Source organism: Balaenoptera physalus, assembly GCF_965194825.1.
Source record: "Balaenoptera physalus genome assembly, chromosome: 13".
Taxonomy (NCBI): domain Eukaryota; kingdom Metazoa; phylum Chordata; class Mammalia; order Artiodactyla; family Balaenopteridae; genus Balaenoptera; species Balaenoptera physalus.
In genome coordinates, this window is record NC_138892.1 from 49,468,422 (window position 1) to 49,489,648 (window position 21,227).

General features: G+C 40.3%; 1 protein-coding gene across 2 annotated transcripts; it reads left to right on the top strand.

Moving 5' to 3' along the window:
* The first annotated feature begins 305 nt into the window (after window positions 1-305).
* IL22 (interleukin 22) lies at window positions 306-19,434 on the top strand. 2 transcript variants are annotated; one of them, XM_082422918.1, is made up of 5 exons: window positions 306-497; window positions 1,411-1,476; window positions 1,585-1,731; window positions 2,659-2,724; window positions 3,785-19,434. In XM_082422918.1, the coding sequence occupies exons 1-5, from the start codon at window positions 312-314 to the stop codon at window positions 3,890-3,892; spliced, it is 573 nt and encodes a 190-aa protein (XP_082279044.1). In that variant the 5' UTR covers window positions 306-311; the 3' UTR covers window positions 3,893-19,434. The 2 variants fall into 2 exon arrangements, with proteins under 2 accessions (XP_082279044.1, XP_082279043.1); XM_082422917.1 differs by having other exon boundaries at window positions 2,659-3,860.
* Window positions 19,435-21,227: the final 1,793 nt, after the last annotated feature.

A 21,227-nucleotide genomic window follows, 5' to 3' on the forward strand; every position in this document is an offset into this window, starting at 1 on the left:
GTGGGCTCCTATGGTGGTTAAGTAGTTCTCAGAAGACAGCACTGGAAATTAGATAATTGCTGATGTCATATTTTTCACACACACAATTTGGTGTCCTGGGGGCTATAAAAGCAGCGTCTTCTACCTTCCCATCACAAGCAGAATCACTGAAATCAACAGGTAAGTCCTCCAACAAACTTGGTATGCTTGTTTGTTGCGTGTGACACTTCTTGATACTTACTTTGTTCCTTTATGTTGTTTTTGCTTCTTGTTCTCTTGATACCAGGTTCTCCTTCCCTAGTCACCAGTTGCTCGAGTTTGTGTTGTCTACAATGGCTGCCCGGCAGAAATCTATGAGCTCTTCCCTTATGGGGACTCTGGCGGCCAGCTGCCTCCTCGTCATGGCCCTGTGGGTGCAGAGAGAAGCGGCTGTGCCCATCGTGTCGCACTGCAGTCTCGACAGGGCCAACTTCCAGCAGCCTTACATCACCAACCGCACCTTCGCGTTGGCTCAGGAGGTACTCATCTCACTCTTTCTCTCTTTCTTTTGCATCCTTATCTACCTGGAACCTGAATAGTTCTTAAAGTTTCTTCAGAGCACATCTAAGATCTTTAAGAAACCAACATTTATCTCTACTGGTAGACCAGCCATCATATTCTCTGTCTCTTCTGAGACTTTGTGGAGATCTTCCATTTTGGCCTTTAGGATGCGTACATTGAGTTTTACCCCAAAAGGAGCCATTTAGTAGCCCATCTGACTATTTATTTTTCCCTTTATTCCTCTAAGCATTATTTTATTTTACTTTATTTTATTTTATTTTTTGAAGAGAAAGAAATTGACATTTATTGAGCACTTACTATGTTATGAACTCTATGCTAGGAGCTTTAAATCCATTTCTCTTTTAAACTGAGGTATAGTTGATTTACAATATTATTTAAGTTTCAGGTGTACAACATAGTGATCCATAATTTTTAAGGATTTATAGTTATTATAAAATATTAGCTATATTACCTATGCTGTACATTATACCCTTGTATCTTATTTATTTATTGAAGTCTAGTTGATTTACAATGTCGTGTTTCAGGTGTACAGCACAGTGATTCAGATATATATATGTATATATATATTCTTTTTCAGATTCTTCTCCCTTATAGGTTATTACAAAATATTGAGTATAGTTTCCTGTGCTATACAGTAGGTCCTTGTTGGTTATCTGCTTTACATATAGTAGTGTGTATATGTTAATCCCAAACTCCTCGTTTATCCTTCCTCCCAACACCTGAGCATTATTTTAAACTCATGCACATATCTGAATCCTTTCTTTAGTCCTTATATGGCTGCTCTGGGGAGAGGGGATAGAGTACAGCTCTACTTACAGACATTTTCTAGCTCCTTGACGTCCAGGCACTTAGTCTTTTCTTCTCTTCCAGGCTAGTTTGGCAGATAACAACACAGATGTTCGTCTCATTGGGACCAAACTGTTCCAGGGAGTCAATGTAAGCCATAGGCATGATGCCACTCGTGGTTATTTGGAGCAGTGGTGAGGATGGGTTGGGTCTTCCTAATGTCGCCTAATATGAGCCCTGCTGTTTCACTTTCACCAGCAGATGACGGAGCGCTGCTATATGCTGAAGCAGGTGCTGAACTTTATCCTTGAAGAGATGCTGTTACCCCAATCCAATAGATTCAAGCCCTACATGCAGGAGGTGGTGCCCTTCCTGGCCAGGCTCAACAAAAAGCTAGGACAATGCGTAAGTTCTTTTCCCAACCTAAGTCCACCTGCTCCCAGGTGCCCACCCTCCCTCCTTCTTCTGCATGGAGCACTTTTCTTTCCCACCCTCATTCGTTGCCCCTCCCATGCTGGCAGTTAGAAGTGCCTCAGTAAAACAATTACAGGAATCATTGGGAATCACAGAATGTTTACTTTTGCTTTAATTGAGTCACATTTTGAGTTGATGGTGATGGACAGGGTCTGAAAGACCACATGAGGCTTATTTGTCCCTGGGAAAAACCAACTCGGGTAATGTGAGATGAGAAAGGAGTTGGGAGCTGCAAGGAAAAATGCCAGTTGGTGCAAATGAATCCACTGAGTATAAGTTGATGGAGGGAGGGGACTGGAAAGAGAGAAAGAGGGAAACAAGAAGATTTAATATTTGGTGGTGGGTGGGTGAAGACTGCTGCCCTTTTGATATGGGGAGTGACAAAATCAGAGGTGTGTGAACTCGATGCCTCTGAACATTTAAAACTATGAAAAAAGATTTGAGTGGAGCGAGCAGAGCAAAGGGGGCCTAGTATTTATTGAGGAGGGCCCTGTTCACATAAGATGTTTTATGTATGTTTCTTGTTCTGAGCACGTATTTTTGATGAGGTGCAGTTATGGTTTTATTCTTGACAGGATTTGCATAAACCACTCCACTCTTTCCACAAACTTCAACCTCAGTAGGGTTTCCCAAAAGTGAAGCGAGGTCCAATGTAGTGGAAATGACTGGACTTTGGTGTCCAGAGAAATTCAAGAGCTCAGAAAATCTAGGCCACTGGTGAAATCTAGGTCATTGTGGGCAAAATTGCTAAGAACATTAATTCCAGGTGAACGTAACATACCTCAGTTAGGGGCGCTGAGGTTCAAAAAGCTTCAGTACAACAGTGTTAAAATTGTTACTCTGGTTTTCATTTTGTAGCATATTGAGCGTGACAACCAGAATATCCAGAGAAATGTACAGAATCTGAAGGACACAGTGAAAAAGGTACCACTAATAACTATTAATGCTAAATCATTTGATAGAAGAGACAAATGTTGTTTTCCTTTCCTTTCTTTTCTTTCCTTTTTTTCCTCCCCATGTCATGATTTTTTACTTGATTCTCCTGCCATTGAGTTGACTATTTAGGTGCATATGTGTATAGATGTGTCTATATGTTTATAAGTCAATTTCCAAATTTTTGCAAATCATAGATTTCTAGAACTGGCTAGGAACTTAAATCATCTAATCTCATCACCCTATATGCCACTCACTGGCAGAGCCAGAATAGAATGCAAGTCTTCTGAATCCCATCCAGGCCAGAGCAATGGATATTATGTTTAGTCTCATTAATTCTAAGGGAAATTTAAGATTCCTACTGATTCATTTAATCTGAAGAAGCATTTGTTCAAAACCAGAAAAGTGCCTGGGGACATATTTATTTGAAATAATTTTTGAAGTCATTCATTTGAAGATTTAAAACTTGGAGAAAAATACCCAGAACAACCATAACAAAAGAGCTGGACTTGCATATAGGATGAATTTCTGGAATGATTGATACTTACATTTAACTGTTATAATACCCAATATCTATTGATTTTAATTTAAAAGCAAGAGTGAACAACCCCCAGTTTCTTTTACACAGTTTCAAATAGAATGAAAATACTAGTAATGGATTCATTATAGGGAAATGGAAGTCCAAACTGGACTCATTTTGGTCATAGACAGTAGTGGGCCTAGGAGGTAGGGCAAGGCAGGATGAGTGGCACTCTGGGTCCCCCAGATCCCAGCACAGCCTCTATCTGCTTGCTCTGGTTAGGAAGTGGTTTGAAACATCATCAACTTAGATTGATGCCCACAGGTGCCCTCTCAGTTCAGATAGCTGTAATTTTAAAGTCTTTGGCAAATCACGTATACTTGCTAAAAGGGTATTATTACTGATCTTTTACAAAAGGCTAAACCTTGGTTTCTGTCCCAGCAACCTAACCATCTCATCTCCCTCTAATTTGTTCCTCTTTAGAAAACATGGTATAAATGCTGAAATACTTGTGTGTTCTTATTTTCACAGCTTGGAGAGAGTGGAGAGATCAAAGTAATTGGAGAACTGAATTTGCTGTTTATGGCCCTGAAAAACGAATGCACTCGTCCAGGGCAAAGCTCAGAAATGGATAACTAACGCTTCTTGCTTGTTAGAAATAACAATAAGATCCCCTGAGGTTTTCTTCTATCAAAAGAAAAAGGGGAAGCCAAACTCCACAGCCCTGTGTGGATTCTAAACAAACCCCTGTTTAGCTTAAAAAAGAGAACAATGTCACCTGTATCCATACGACCAGAAGGTAGACCTTCCAAGCATAACGAGATCTATTAATAACATTTTATCGTAGTTGGTGTTTTATACACAGAAATTTAATTTTTAAGCAGTTGTCTGTTTCCCCACAAAAATGATTGCTTCCCCATCTCTTTAGGGAAAAAGCCCCTAAATAATTTCATTTCCATAATCAATAATTTATATTTATGAATTAATTTATTGTTATAAGTACCTGTCTTATTTATGTCATTTTACTAATATGGGTTTATTTATAGAAGCATTGTAAGATATTTCTACTTAATCATAAGGTTAATATTAATATTTATGACAATAATTATGGAGCTATGTATGATATGTTTATTTTATCTCAATAAACACTTCTATATCCTAAATCTTGTGGCTTTGTGATTTTTTTCCCCTTTAATATTACCACCACCACCACCACCATCATCATCATCATCATCATCATGTAATCATTTCTATTTGCTAAATGGGCCCAGAACCTGTATAAATGATTTTATTCCTGACTCTAAGCAAATGAGGTGGCTATTAGTATTATCCACATTTTACAGATGAGAAAACTGAATCAGAAACATGTTAAAAAACATTGTGTCAGTATAAGCAGTGGACCCTTATTAAAGCTAGGTCTATCTGATTTCTGGGGGATCTGTTATACTACCTATATAGATTTGTTATGTTGATTCAGCATGTGATTCTGAAAGAAAAAAGGTAAGACATTGTAAAGAATCCATCTGCTTCATTAGCAGTTTGCTAAAAGGAAGGAGTGATGCCTGCTGGGGGAGAAATGCATGTCGCCTCTATTGCTGTAGATGAACTGCTTTTAGTTCTAGGTTGAGCTTGTTAGGAAGGCCATCCTCCAGTTTTCCTGTAAGTCAGGGAAGTAAAGGGGAAGCTGACTGAGTCTGGGGAGTCTTATCTGCTAGTGGAGTTTAGCCCTGATAGAGAATTCTTGTGAGTGGAAGATGAGCAAGATATCATGAAGCACACATGAGGGGGGAAAGCTGGATGTCTTCAAGATTTGTACAGTGGTACAGAGAAGAGAGAGGAGAGATACAGATAAAAGTTGGACTAGTTCTGTCTAGACGAATGGACAAATGACACCAGCACTGAAGCATGTATAGGTCTTTCTATAAAAGGCGAAAGCCAGTGGTCAGCTGTCTAAAGTGTTTCCTTCGCCAAAAAATCAGGAACCCTGGGACTATTCTACAGGTCACTCACCAATTATTTGCCAAGCTCCTGCAGGATGAGGTCAAGACTGGTGATGATTAAGTTATACAGAACAAACAAGTGGTAACCCGTGGGGAGGGGGAAGAGGGGAGGGGCAATGTAGGTGTAAGGGAGTAAGAGGTGCAGACTGTTAGGTATAAAATAAGCTACAAGGATATATTGTACAACACGGGACACAGTGAATATTTTATAATAACTATAAACGGAGTATAACCTTTAAAAATCATGAATCAATAGATTGTACATCTGTAACTTATATAATATTGCACAGCAACTATCCATCAATTAAAAAAGACTGGTGGTGATTGTGAGCACATATGTAAATTGCACATTCACTCGTGGATAAAGCGGAGTTAATACTTTTGGGTATGGGCTCCAAATGCTGAAAGGTAGCAAAGCTAAGCTTCAGGGTTGTTGGGATGAGAATTATTTCTGAGATAAGCTGAGGTTTAGAATTCTTTCCTCTCTTCTTCCAAATGAGTCTCAGTGTAATGATTTGAGAAAAATTTGGTATCGTACTTGTTTTTGACCAGTCTTCTAGAAATCGAGCCATAAATGGAAGAATACCTTTAAAATTGGATTCACAAATGCTTCCGTCCTAGGACAAGGAGTCTGAAATAAAGAGATTTAAAAGTTCCAAATGCCAATGGACATAAGTCATAAGGCGCCAGCATCCTCTTCAAGTCTGGAGGGCAGTGCTGATAAATTTGGCAGCGACATGAAATAGTCCAAATTCCTCATAGGGAGTCTTGACGTAATCGTTGGCAGCTGCTTTGGCATCCGTGGCAGTGGCTAGCATTTGGCTGGCACTTTCAGCACTGCTCTTGTTCTTGGCATTGGCAGAAGCCTTGGATGTCTCCTCCCCCAGCACCAGATGGTAACACCCAGGTATTTCAGAAGACTAATTTGTGAGCTTGTGCGAGACCCAAGCCCCCTGAGACACGAACCAGCATTTAGAACTGAAGAGAAGCCGCTGGAGGGTTTCGAGTGTGGGAAAGACTTGATATGACTCATGTTCCATAAAGATCACTCTGGCTGCTGGGTGGAGAATAGGTCTATAGGAGGGGTAAGAATAGAAGCAAGGCCAACGCAATCATCCAAGGAGAAAGTGGTGATTGTACTGAAGTAGATGGGGGTAGAGCCAGAGGAAACTTGTTGTGACTGTGACACTCGGCTTGGTTGCCTGGGACATATGAGCTACGTATGGATCCGATTCACTAACAGGAAAAGTGTTAGTGTTTCTCCTGGTTTTTCATTTATACTATAGTATTCATTCATATGCAGTGCTTCATATAGGAATGAAAGTAAAGACAGTGATTTTGCCCTGAAAGCAGGTTAAGATTTTAAGATTTGAGTGCAGACACGTAAACGAGGAGAATGCAGTGATACCAAGGGTTGAAAGTTGAGGTCCTATTGTCCCGGAGGCAACCATCAATATAGTGCCTTTATCTTTAAAATCAACTTCAAGGAATGTTTATTGTTGAAAAAAACAGGTAGACAAGGCTGGGATGACTGATCCTAATCACCAAGAGAAAACTGTATTACTGCTACACCCTGAGGGCTAGGTAGACTGTAACTGGACCAAAGGGGTTCACTGGATTGTCTTGTCAACTTGCTCAACAGTTCCATCAATGAAAAATTGGCATCAACCCAAGAGAGACAGGATCCTCAAGAACTCCATTTCTATAAGAATGAGGTTTAGTCACTTTACCAGGTGAAGGACTCCATCCAGTAAAGGTGCAGGCAGGGGGTAAGAGGAAAACGGAATGGGTGGTGGAAGAAGGAATTCATGATTATTAATTTAGGTCCTATGAACAGCTATAAAAATAGGAACTATAGCAGATATGGTTTCTGTTATTCATTCTTTGTCCTTGTTTCTCCTCCTCCCTCCCCTCTTACATGAAGAGTACTAATGGGGACTGATATTTCAGTTTTCAGGTGGGACTATGACCACATTTACATCATCCATAGTGTAGTTGATGAGATTCTGAGTATTTCCTGTGCTGGAAACAAGCATTTTTCACCTGCACAAAGAAAAGAGTGGGTGCTGAGGACAGGAAGAATGGATGATGCCAATCTGGCCCTCCAGATCCATCCTCTGTTCTTTCCCATTCTACTTTGCCCCCAGAGAAGCTGACATACACGAATTGCCCCCTATATGTGCTGGCTGTCTGGTTTTTGATTGCATTTGGCACGTGAAAAGAAGTTAGCAGGAAATTGAAGGAAGAGAATCAAGTTAGAATATGTATTCCTCTGGAACCCTCTGGCCAAGTTGCCATGCAGGTTGGTTGTATATTCTACCCAAAACCTCAGCTCCTTGCAGACAGCCCTCTTCCATATAGTTCTCTTTCCTGGTTCTGGAAATTGCTCTCCACCCTGTTCACTAACAGGTTTCCATCTAGTCTTAGCTTCAGCGCATCGCATTACTTCTTTATAGGGTTCCTTAAACTCTTTCCACACCTTAAAAAAAGCCAATCCCTTATTAAACTTTTTCAAATGCAATATTGTAAATTAACTGTACTTTAATAAAAAAAATTTTTAAACATAAGTTGGTGCAACCACTATAGAAAACAGTATGGAGGTTCCTTACAAAACTTAAAATAGAGCTACCATATGATCCAGCAATCCCACTCCTGGACATTTACCCAGAAGTGATGAAAACTCTAATTTGAAAAGATACATGTACCCCAATATTCACAGCAGCATTATTTACAATAGCCAAGACATGGAAACAACCCAAGTCCCCATCAACAGACGATTGGTTTAAGAAGATGCAGTATATATATACAATGGAATGTTACTCAGCCATAAAAAGAGTGAAATATTGCCATTTACACCAACATGGATGGACCTAGATATTACCATACTAAGTGAAGTAAGTCAGGCAGAGAAAGACAAACATTATATGATATCACTTATATGTGGAATCTAAAAAATAAAACAAATGAATCTATATACAAAACAGAAACAGAATCACAGACATAGAAAACAAAGTTTTGGTTACCAAAGGGGAAAGGGAGGGGGAGGAGGGACAAATAAGGAGTATGGGATTAACAGGTACACACTACTATACATAAAATAGATAAGCAAAAAGGATTTACTGTATAACACAGGGAACTATATCCAATATCTTAGAATAACCTATAATGGAAAATAATCTGAAAAAATACATATATAACTGAATCACTTTGCTGTATACTTAAAACTAACACGATATTGTAAATCAACTATACTTCCATTAAAAAGACAACTCTTTTCCATTACCCAGTTTGAGTGTAATGTATGTTTTCTGCTGAGATTCTGACCTGTATATCGCTGTTCTCTCTTCCATTCTCCTTCCAGCTCCCACCTAGTAGTAGGATGGAGTCTGCTAGTTTAGATATTGTTTATGGACAATAAATCAAGCCAGTTTTTGGCATATCTAAGTCGTGTGCAAATGTTTGACCCTGTAATGAAGCAAAATCAGAAACAGTGGTATTTTGGTTTCTAACATCAAAATAGTTTTCTTTAATTAAAAAAAAAAATCCTATTTCTCCAATAGATTTCTCCACGGGAAATAGAGGCGCTTAGGTCAACATGCAGTATTACCTGAAGGACCTAAAAAGCTTTCTTCTCCCTTTTGGTCCGGGAGTGCTCGTGCTGCTTTGTGCGTGAGGCTCCCTTCTCCCTGCTGCTTGCACACCCGGCACACTTGAATCTTGTTGGAGTCAGGCTACTGTGCCAGCTAGAGGGTGGGAGAGCTATTAACACCTGAATAATTCTGATCCCACCCAGCCTTGTGTTTTGGTTGCTTCTCTTTTATGTGGCCCTTCCTTCAACTCTTTTCTTTTTACAGCTGCTAAGGATGCTCACGGTGACCCTACATGTCTCTTGGAGGCACAGTCCCTGCCTTATTTCTACGGGTTTAACCGTCTGGCTCATCCTCTGCATCGCCTGTCTTACTTTGGCAATGTGCCTGCAGGGTAACCTCAATACCACCTAGATATCGACCAGCTGTGTCCTTAACTAGTAGGCGCCGTTTCTTTTTGAAACCCACATGCTGTGAAATGCTTTTTTTTTTTTTTTTTTTTAACTACGGTACGAACGGCCTTTATTGTTTGCAATGGGAAGTGGAAGAGGAGGGGATGCGACAGCTCCGGCTCCTGGGGCGGCTCCGCAGACTCGGTGGCCGTCCTCGAAAAGCTGAAATGCTTTCTGAGTTGTTGTTTCACCCGTAACATTTTCATCTTGCCATCGCTGCAGATGCTATTTTTAGGCACAATGAGTGCGCAGGAACTTTATGAATCTCACATGGCTGCTTGACTCACCGACACCCTTAGGCATTTCAATACAATGTAGTTCATTAAGCAACGATTTAAATCATAGGGTATGCAAGATCTTCTGCTCATACAGCTTAATATCAAAAAAGCAAATAACCTGATCAAAAAATGGGCAGGAGGCCTAAATAGACATTTCTCTAAAGAAGACATACAGGTGGCCAACAGGCACATGAAAAGCTGCTCAATATCTCTAATTATTAGAGAAATGTAAATGAAAACTGCAGTGAGGTATCACCTCACACCAGTCAGAATGGCCATCATCAAAAAGTCTACAAATAATAAATGCTGGAGAGGGTGTGGAGAAAAGGGAACCCTCTTGCACTGTTGGTGGGAATGTAAATTGATACAACCACTATGGAGAACAGTATGGAGATTCCTTAAAAAACTAAAAATAGAGTTACCGTATAATCCTGCAATCCCACTCCTGGGAATATATCTGGAGAAAGCTCTAATTTGAAAAGATACATGCATACCAATATTCATAACAGCACTATTTACAATAGCCAAGACATGGAAGCAACATAAATGTCCACCAACAGATGAATAGATAAAGAAGATGTGGTATATAAATACAGTGGAATATTACTCAACCATTAAAAAGAATGAAATAATGTCATTTGTCATATTAAGTGAAGTAAGAAGAGATTATCTTATTAAGTGAAGTAAGTCAGACAGATAAAGACAAATACCATATATCACTTATATGTGGAATCTAAAAAAAAGATACAAATGAACACATTTACAGAACAGAAACAGACTCACAGACATAGAAAACAAACTTATGGTTACCAAAGGGGATAATGGTGGAGGGGGGAGATAAATTAGGAGTTTGGGATTAACATATATACAATACTATACATAAAACAGGTAAACAACAAGGACCTACTATATAGCACAGGGAACTATACTCAACATCTTATAATAACCTATAATGGAAAAGAATCTGAAAAAATATATATAGCTAGCTAGATAGCTAGATATAGATATGTATAAATATAGATATATACATATACATATATGTGTGTATGTAACTGAATCAATTTGCTGTACACTTGAAACAAACACAACATTGTAAATTAACTATATTTCAATTTTTTTAAATGTCTTCTCCTCTGTGAAATTTTCTCTTTTTCTTCCCTTTTACAATCTAGTCATAGTTAATTGCTCCATCTTCAGGACTGGCCAAGCATAATCTACATCTCCCTCTTAGCATTTATCACACCAAAGTTTAATTATTTATGTGTCTGTATTGAGAATGTTTCAAGGACAGGAACTATTGTTCACCTTTGTATTCCAGGAACTAAAAATGCCTGGCACTTTACAGGTGCTTGGTAAATGTTTGGTGGATGAATGCATAGAGGATGGAATAGGATTCTGGGCCCAAGGACCTGGAAAAGCAAAGGGTTGGAGACATGCAAGGGGACAGAGGGCTCAGGGGAAGGTCAGAGGTCCAGTGTGCCTAGAACTCAGGTTGTGTGGGCAGATGCATGAGGCACCTGGGCTAAGGCAATTCCTTACTAGAATCTAAGCTCCGTGAGGTTAAGCGTTTTGGTTTGTTTTGCTTACCATCTGGAGTATTGCCTGGAACATAGGAGGTGCTCAATATATATAAGGTCTGCATATATGCATATATATCTCCTATCTTAGTGATAAGATCTGCTATGAACAGTAGAATGGTGTGTGTGTGTGTGTGTGTGTGTGTAATTTTGAAGGAATTAACAAATATACTGATTCAGGACAGAATCACGGAAGACATTAGCACCAAAACAAATCTGTAGGAAGGATAAGAGACCTGTCATTAGCTGGTTCCTGCCGTCAGAGAACACCCAGGCCTGTAATACAAAAACCCAGATACATTTAACTGCAGTAAAGCGAGCAGCTGGTGTGTAGGAAGTTACGAGAGAAAGATACAGAACAAGAAGCAGTAGCCAGCACCCCCATCGCAGAGCTGCATGAGAGGTTCCCATCAAGCCCAGATGCTCAGCTGATCGGATCCTCCTACGCATCTGGTTTGGTTTGAAATGCAGAGGAGAGACAGGAAACAATATCAAAGGCAGAGGAGGGGATGCCCATTGTGAGCTCTGTAGATTTCATAGGCAAAATGAGAAGATAAAGAGCTGCTTGTGGCTGCCCAACGTGGCTCAGAAGTGGGTCGAGCTCCCAGAGCAGAGTTTATTATCTTTATGTCAGCACCCAAACTTCGCTCTCCTTCCTCCTTAGAGCCCTGACAGCCTTTTGGTCTTCTCTCACCTCACAGAGCATTCCATGGTGATGATGGAGGTGTAATCAGTAATCCAAGAGCATTTATTGAGCACATACCATGGGCTAGTCTCTGTTTGGAACCGCGGCAACAGCAATGACCAAGCAGAAAAAAATTCCTGCCCTGATAGAGCTTAGATTTTAGCAAAGGGAGATAAACAGTAAACAAAATGCATAAATGAAAGATATGTAAGATAATGGTAAGGAGTTTGGAAAAATATAAAACAGAAAAAGGAAACAAAGGAGCTAGGAGTGAGGTTAATTCTCGTTAGGGTACTGTATTAGTTTGTAAGGGCTGCCATAACAAAGTACCACACAGGCGGAGTGACATAGTTCTGGAGGCTAGAAGTCTGACATCAAGATGTCAGCAGGATTGGTTTCTTCTGAGGCCTCGCTCCTTGGCTTATAGATGGGCACTTTCTCTCTGTGTCCTCACGTGGTTTTTCCTCTGTGTATGTCTGTGTCCTAATCTCCTCTTCTTATGAGGGCATCAGTCACATTGAATTAGGGCCTGCCCCGATAGGTAATTAACTTGATTACCTCTTTAAAGACGCTACACCTCCAAACACAGCCACATTCTGGGGTGCTGGGGGTTAGGCCTTCAACATATGAATTTTGGAGGGACAACCTTCAGCCCATAACAGGTATCCTAGGAAAGCCTAGCTGGGAAGGTGGTATTTAAGCAAAGACTTGAAAGACTTAAAAGAGCTGGCCATGCAGATACCTGGGGTGGGGTGGGGTGGAGTGGGGAAACATTTCAGGTAGAGGGAACAGCCAATGCAAAGGCTCTGAGCTACAGGCATCTTAGTGAGTTTGAAGAGCAACAAGGAGGTATTGTGGCTAGAGGAGGTGAGCAAAGGGGAGAGCAGGAGGAGAAGCCAAAAGGCAAGGAGAATAGCAAAATCAGACAGGCCCTTAGGCCATTGAAAGGATTTGACTTTTACTCTGAGTGTGACAGGAAGTCTTTAAGGGAGAAATCATGCTTCTAGTGGCCAGCAAGTTCAGGTTCAAGTGCATTGCTTAGTCTGAGTAGAATCCATCAGGCACTTATGCTGACTGCCCCAGAACCACAGGGCTGAAGAGATGGACCAATGATTAATACATTTTGACAGAAAAGATGCATCTATTTCTAGGACTATTGCTATTGTGATTTCTAAACTCTATCTCAATTCTTGCGGTTATTACTGCCAAACTTCTTTTTGATGCACTTAGAAAATGAGGTAGAAAGGCTATTTTTAAGTCATGTACTTTGATAAAATTTTGGAGGATGCTTGGATTGATGTATCCATTGTGTATCCTTTTCTTCTGCAGGGCTAAGAGTGAGGGGGACAGCAGCAGAGGTCTATTTCTGTCATCCATTGTGGTGGTTACTATGGGAAATCTGCTTCTGACTTCTTATTTCTTATTTTGAAATCATGGTTAGGGTACCATATTCTTCACAGGTTTTAGGGATGACGTGCCTTTCATTGCCGGAGAATAAATGGCCAATATGTACGCTACCATCATGTCAAAACTGAAAATGCTAAGATAACCAAAAATCTACAAAGCTATGAAGAAGATCGGTACTGCACAAGAGCTATTGGAATGGATAATACTTTTTTTGTATTTGTGTGTTGGTTTATTCTCACACTTCCCATCAGAAGATCTTGGACTCATACATACATAATGTTTATTTATTAACCCAGAGTCAAAATGGTACAGTGGAAATGCCACTGGATTTGCTGTTCGAAGACATGGGTCAAAGCCCAGGTTTGCTACTTCCTGTCTTTGTGCCTTCAGACAGCCATTTAACCTCTTTCAGTCTCAGCTCTCTTACCTGTAAACTGAGAAAAACAAGACCTCCCTTACCTTTTATAGAAATGTTGGGAAGACCAAGTAAAGGAAAATCTTTATGAAGTATTACATAAAATTAGATATTCCTATAGTGAATATGCAAGGGCTATAAAATACCACAAAAAACTTCGTTTTACTATTCCTTAGGTTTTTTTTTCTTTTTGTTCCTTTTTCTTTAAGTCTCTGTTTTCTATGATCTCCACCACAGCCTCAGACACTCCTTGTATCCTGCTCTCCAGTGTGGAGGGAGGCTGCACAGGGACTGGGAAACACATGGGCTTGGAGTCTTACAAATATGGATGGAATCCTCTGCCTTTTTGAGCTGAGTGTCACTGGGCATGTGATTCAACTTCCCCAGACCTCAGATTCTTCCTCTGTAAAATGGAGCAGTGCCAGATGCTCTAAGACTAACTACATTCTCAAGTATGATGGGAAGCATTTAGTTATACCTCGAACTTTAGGATATAAAAGCATTCTCCTCCCAACAAGCTCCAGTAAGCCTGGGAGATGACAAGCACTCAGTTTAAGTACTTGCTGAATGAGTCAATTAATGATGAAGGGTGAAAACATAAGAGTACCAGCCACCCAGCACAAGGCCGGGAACATAGGCTGAGACTCTCAGTGAATCTCCACGCATGTTTCCTCTTCATGCTCCTTATGCACCCGACCTCAATAGCTCCCTCTTTTCCCGTGCAGACCATTGACAGCACTCTTCTTCCCCTCTCTAACCTGTTCTCATCCATCCCTCTGAGGATGTAAACATGAGATAAACAGGTTTCCTGGGTGGAAGTGTTCAATAGAATGGGATCTACCATTTCTGAGGGGACGAGAACCAAGCTATCATTGTACTGAACAAATTTATCTATCTATGACTATTTCTTATCTATATCTTCTGGATCTATCCTGGGAAAAACATTGGATTTCAGTGAGTTTTTGGTTTTTTTTTTTTTTTGGATGACTGGTTTAAATAGATCTATCTGCTTCTTATTGACATCTGTGTTGATTTTAGGATTTATGATCCTGAGGAATTATGCCAGTCACTGAGGTCATTAAACATCGTGTTTCAACAAATTTAAGATACAATATATTGGAAGTTGCAGCATTATTTCATTTACCACTAAGAAAGGAAAAAAAAATGTTGCTGAATAAACTCCGATGCAACGCTTTCTTAACATTGAGCACTTGGCTGTTGCTTTGCAAGAAAACATGTATTTTTGGTCATTCCTCCAAAGACAAATATTTGCTTCTCTAAAAGCAGATTTGCAGTCCACTGCTGTTCTGTGCCTTTCTGTGAACACATTAACTTTAGTTTCAATGCCAAATCATAGGGTGTCTTTCCAAAGGCATTTGAAGAGCACATAAACTCAACACCCACAGTAACAACCATGTGCACAGTTCAGCGGAAGTGATGACGTCATTAGGGACCGCACAGAACGGACTACTCACTCGATGATATAATTGTAAGACTCCGTGGATTATAAAACAGGCTGAGTCCCCTCCCTGGCCCCGACGGGCTGGCGGGCTGCCCTGAGGAGGCGGGGAGGGCAGGGCTGGGCCGGCCGGCTGGCAGACGACGATGCCGAACTTCTGCGAGGTCCCCGACTGCACGTGGAAGAGCACGCAGTCGGACCTGGCCTTTTTCAGGTTCCCGCGGGATCCAGCCAGATGCCAGAAGTGGGTGGAGAATTGTAGGAGAGCAGACTTAGAAGATAAAACCCCTGATCAACTAAATAAACATTATTGATTTGTGCCAAACACTTTGAGACTTCTATGATCTGTAGAACTAGTCCTTATAGGACAGTTCTTTGAGATAATGCAATACCAACAATATTTGATCTTACCAGCCATTTGAATAATCCACACAGTAGACACAGAAAACGAATATAAGAATTGAGTGAAGATGAAATCAGGACATTGAAACAGAAAAAAATTGATGAAACTTCTGAACAGGAATGAAAACATAAGGAAATAAACAACGGCAATGCTCAGAACCCCAGTGCAGAAGGGGGTGAAGAGCAGGATGAAGGCATTTTACCTTTAACCCTTGAAGAGAAGGAAAATAAAGAATACTTAAAATCTTTGTTTGAAATTTTTATTTATTTATTTATATATATTTTAATAAACTTATTTATTTATTTATATATTTTTGGCTGTGTTGGGTCTTCGTTTCTGTGCGAGGGCTTTCTCTAGTTGTGGCAAGTGGGGGCCACTCTTCATCGCGGAGAGGCCTCTCACTATCGTGGCCTCTCTTGTTGTGGAGCACAGGCTCCAGTCGCGCAGGCTCAGTAGTTGTGGCTCACGGGCCCAGTTGCTCCGCGGCATGTGGGATCTTCCCAGACCAGGGCTCGAACCCGTGTCCCCTGCATTGGCAGGCAGATTCTCAACCACTGCGCCACCAGGGAAGCCCCTTTGTTTGAAATTTTGATTCTTATGGGAAAACAGAACACACCTCTGGATGGACATGAAGCTGATGAAATCCCAGAAGGTCTCTTTACTCCTGATAACTTTCAAGCACTGCTGGAGTGCCAGATCAATTCTGGTGAAGAGGTTCTGAGAAAGTGCCTTGAGACAACGGCAGTGAACACATTGTTCTGTTCGAAAACACAGCAGAAACGGATGCTAGAGGTCTGTGAGAGCTGCGGTAACAGATTTTGATTTCATCGTTACCATTGTTGTTCTTAAAAATGTTCTATCTTTTACAAGAGCCTTTGGGAAAAATCTTCAGGGGCAAACTTCTGATGTCTTCTTTGCAGCCAGTAGTTTGACTGCAGTGCTGCATTCACTAAATGAAGTGATGGAAAATACCGGTTTATCATGAATTTTGGTTTGAGGAAGTCACAAATTTGGCAACCAAACTTGATATTCTGATGAAACTCCCAGGGAAATTTCCAGAGCTCAGCACAGTAACCTGGAATCTCAGCTAACCTCTGCGAGTTACTATAAAGAAAGTCTAAGTGTTCCAACAGTGGAACACATTATTCAGGAACTGAAAGATATACTCTCAGAACAGCACCTTAAAGCTCTTAAATGCTTATCTCTGGTACCCTCTGTAATGGGACAGCTCAAATTCAATACATCAGAGGAGCATAGTGCTGACATGCACAGAAGTGATTTACCTAATCCTGACACGCTCTCTGCTGAGCTGCATTGTTGGAGAATCAAGTGGAACACAGAGGGAAAGATATAGAACTTCCGTCCACTATTTATGAAGCCCTTCATCTGGCAGACATCAAGTTTTTTCCTAAAGTTTATGCATTGCTGAAGGTCCTATGTATTCTTCCTGTGATGAAGGTTGAGAGTGAACGCTATGAAAATGGGTGAAAGAGTCTCAAAGCATACCTGAGGAACACTTTGACAGACCAAAGGTCAAGGAACTTGGCTTCACTTAACACAAATTTTAATATAAAACACAATTTGGATTTGATGGTGGATACATATATTAAACTCTATACAAGTAAATCAGAGCTTCCTACAGATAATTCAGAAACCACTGAAAATACCTAAGAGACTTTTAAAATAGGCTTTCTCTTATATTTGATATTTGAAAAAATCTGTAAGAAATTTGAAAATATCTTACAGAAAAGTTGTAAGGTGTACGTAGGCTACTTAATCACTGAATATCTTGACCTGTAGGCCTCCCATTGAGTACATTAGTCATTGATAATCTGCCTGTTTAAATGGCCCGTTTGAAGTCCCATGCTTTGGAGACCTAACTGTTCTTCCAGAAGATAGCCTTGAAAGTACCACGTTACACTCTGTGTGATCTCTGCTAATGGCACTTGGGACTTGTATTAGTTAAGTCATTTTACACATAACATTTATCACTGTGGATCCAATTGTCAGGTACTGAGTTATCAGTTCTTTGAAGAAATAAATTTTGAGGAGGTACGGGAGGAAGGAATACATTTTATAAAACATTACAATGAAGCTCATGACTGACCTTTGAATAGTAGGAGTTTTAAGTATGCTGTTAAAAATCTGTAAGGGACAGTTAAGAAAATTATCAGACTGTAAGAGAAACGTGTGGGCTCGCCAAACAAGGATTTCAGTGTAGATTTCGTCTTTATCAAATGAAGTTAAAGGAACAAGTTATAGTTAAAGTTTGAAAGGAAGAGCCTGCCATTGTTGTTCCACATCTGGTTGTTGCTGTTTGCATTCCTTTATTGAGCCTACATCTTCGTAAGCTTTTTGGCAGGTATATGTTGAACACTTCTGTTTCATGGTCAAGACAGGATCAGAGGCCATGGATACTGACAACTGGTTTGTCTGTTTTCTTCTGTCTTTTTCCATGACGGTATCTACTGCCTCATCTTGATTTACAAGCAAAACCTAGAAACTACAAAAATAAGTGTTTTGTGGTTTATCTAGGAATAATACAGAAAATATTGCCATTATTTTTGGTGAAGAAAATCAATTTTGTATAGCTTATTTCAACCTAAATAAAATGTGAATTTTGTTTTTTAAAAAAAAAAGAAACAGGCTGGGATTTCAGAGATACTAAGGTGTGGAAGGAAAGCATCTTAGAGTCAACAAAATGGTTTAGCAAATTAAAAATCCCCAATTGTTTTTTCCTCCAACAGAGGGGCAGATGCAACATTGTATCATCGAGGACTCAAAGTGAGCTGTGATTCTCTGCCTGAGCTGGTGTGCTCATTTTGCTTATTGGACATGCTTGACCATCGGAGAGGGCTGCTAGCATTCTTCTGGGTGGGAAGGGACTTAAATTTCAAGGGGAATGGCTGTCATGCTGGCATTTGGGAACTGGGGCAGCTAATTGTGCTTTGGGGCAGATAAAGTGTTTAAATGTTCTCCTGTATATTACGTAGGAGTCGCAGCCCTAAAATACCCAGTTAATTGGTTCTAGTCTGCCTTCTGGATGTGTGTGGGATAAATGGAATTCCTCACGCCCACACACTGTGAAATGTTAGCTCGTTGTTCGTCCATCCCTTTTCTTGCTTTCTTCAACCATTTCCCAAAGCTTCTCAAGGATTATAATGAACTTGAATATTATACAGGTATTACACATGCATTTTGCTATGGTCTGAATGTTTGTGTTTTTCTCCCTTGCCCCCAATTCATATGTTGAAACCTAGACCCCAAGGTGATGGTGTTTTGGAGATGTGATTAGGTCATGAAGGCAGAGCCCTCATGAATGGGATTCGTGCCTTTATAAAAGAGGCTCCACCATGTCAGGATGCTGTGAGAGGCTGGTGGTCTGCAACCCAGAAGAGAACCCTTCCTAGAATGTGACCATGCTGACATGTTGATCTTGGACTTCCCAGCCTGAAGAACTGTGAGAAATAAATTTCTGTTATTTGAAAGTTACCCAGTCTGGTATTTTGTTATAGCACCTAAACAGACTAAGACACATTTATTGTTTAAAAAATAAGAATGAAATAGCTACCACTTGCAGAGTGCTACTATAGCTGCCATCGTGCTAAGCATTCTATTTATATTGCTGTATTTTTTGCTCATGACAACCCTCTGCAGTAAGTATAATTATTGTCCTGTTTAATGATGACAAAAACTGAAGCTTAGAGAGGATTAGTAACTTTCCCAAGGCCATACAACTAATGAGAAGTGGATCTGAGTTTCAAAACCAAATCTCCTTGTAATTAACAGCAATTTTTATACAGTTCTGTATAAGAAACTTGTGAAAGTGATATAATAAAAATCGATCCAAATGAGCAGAAACTTCTCTTTTAAATCGGTGCCCGAAGGACGTTATGTACTTATTCCAATAGTTCTGTTATTCAGGACACTTTTGGAACCCTCTTTTGGAATTGCCTTCAGGGCCCACGCTTTGAGTATCTTATTCAAAAGGATAATCCCTATTCATCCTGTGAGGTGAGATTTGACTGTTAAAAGGACCCTAACGAGGCAGGTCTGCTGACTAAGGTGTAGGATAACTGTGATCAACAGGGCGACATAGTTTTCAGTCATTTAAGAAAAGACCACGGTTTTCTTGAGTTGGTTGTAAACTAAAGCAGAAACATTCTTGGGATATGTATGATCTTCCTTGGATTATGAGGATTTGAGGGATATAAGACATTTATGGAAATGCAACTATCGGAGGTGAAAAAACAGTCAGCACCCACACTGACTTTCTTTATCAATATTAGCAATTTGAGTTGCACTTACATTTTGTTGGTACATATCAGGGGCCCCCAAATTTTAGTTGCTCAAGGCAGTATATGGCTCTTGGAAGTATTCTGTGTGGTGCTTTTATTGCACCCACACAGTGTGTTAATAGGCTATATAATTGGGCAGATTTTAGGTCTGGTGGCCATATAAGCAGTTTAGTCTCAATTGTCCTATGTCTACCCACTCAGGGTGCTTATGTTAATCCCATGCCCACTGAAGGCATTTGGACTTTTGATTCCTGATGTTCACATTCTTTTGTCTAAAAGAACTCTGAACAGTAAGCATTACTCTGCTCAAAACAAAACAAAACAAAAAACCTTAGGATATTTCATGTCCCAGTTCCAACAGCCTTTAAGCTACTCCCAGCTAAAAATAATTCTTCCTTTTCCTGAATTTCTATAAAACTTCAGTGATCCTCGCTTTGCAGTCTTGATCAGCTGTCTTCTGTCGTAGCTCTTTAGGAAGGGTTCCTATCTTATTTCAGAGGGAGTGTCCTTCATCAGCGGAGGTGCTCCTGTGGAAATGATGCTTGGGCTTGCCAAAGAGATCCGCTTACTATCTGAAACAGCCAAAAATACTTCCATGTGTTTGGACCTTTTACTTTATACTTTCTCTTTGCTCCTTTGCCAGCCCTGGTTGCCTTGATTTAGAAATCAGTCTTGGGTTCTGATGCTTTACTGACTCTGCCTAGTTTTGATGAATCACTTACTCACAACCAGAGTCCTCATGTTAACTTGCCTGGGATGATGTTGGCTCCATTCATTCCGGGCTTTGGTGACTTAGCTCTGCTTCTCAGTATATGATTCTGAGCTGTGTCCACTTCTTAACCTGGGGATGCTACACAAAAGGAACCATATTTATCACCATGGGAAGAACTGGGACAGAGTTGAGAATGGGAGTCCATGGAACACCTGCTTTCGTACGTAGCCCCCTGGTACCAAGCACTGTTCTTTGTAGACAGATCCTTGATAAAAATTTGTTAATGGAATACATGAAAAAACAAAGCAGTTATAGTAGCATCTCATGATGTGGAAAGGGAAGTACAATTCATCTAATGCTAATATGCTTCTGCTTTACATGAGGCATCGTGGTAGGCACTGAGAATTCAAAGATGAAAAGGTAAGGAGTTTGCACTCTCCTGGAAGTCTAGAGTTAAAGGAAAAGTCTGGGTGGTCGGCTTGGACAGAGATGATAGAGAACCTATTAAATTGTAGGTCTTAATCCCGGGTCCAGGTTCAAAAAAGTCTTGAATATGTTGGGGGAGTTGCAATTTCTGAGCTGGAAAAATTCTTGAGGACTTGGGTCTTGATGCCAGGCTGCAGAACAATGGCTTCTGAGGGAAGAGGGGGGCAGGTGAAGGATCTGGCAAAGGACAAATGTCAAACCCATTTGAGGTCATG

Excerpts from the sequence above, each read along its gene's own strand:
- IL22 (XM_082422917.1), top strand. The coding sequence starts at position 312 with ATGGCTGCCCGGCAGAAATCTATGAGCTCTTCCCTTATGGGGACTCTG. Across the intron at positions 498-1,410 it reads CCTTCGCGTTGGCTCAGGAG|GCTAGTTTGGCAGATAACAA; the intron begins GTACTCATCTCA and ends CTTCTCTTCCAG. Across the intron at positions 1,477-1,584 it reads AACTGTTCCAGGGAGTCAAT|CAGATGACGGAGCGCTGCTA; the intron begins GTAAGCCATAGG and ends CACTTTCACCAG.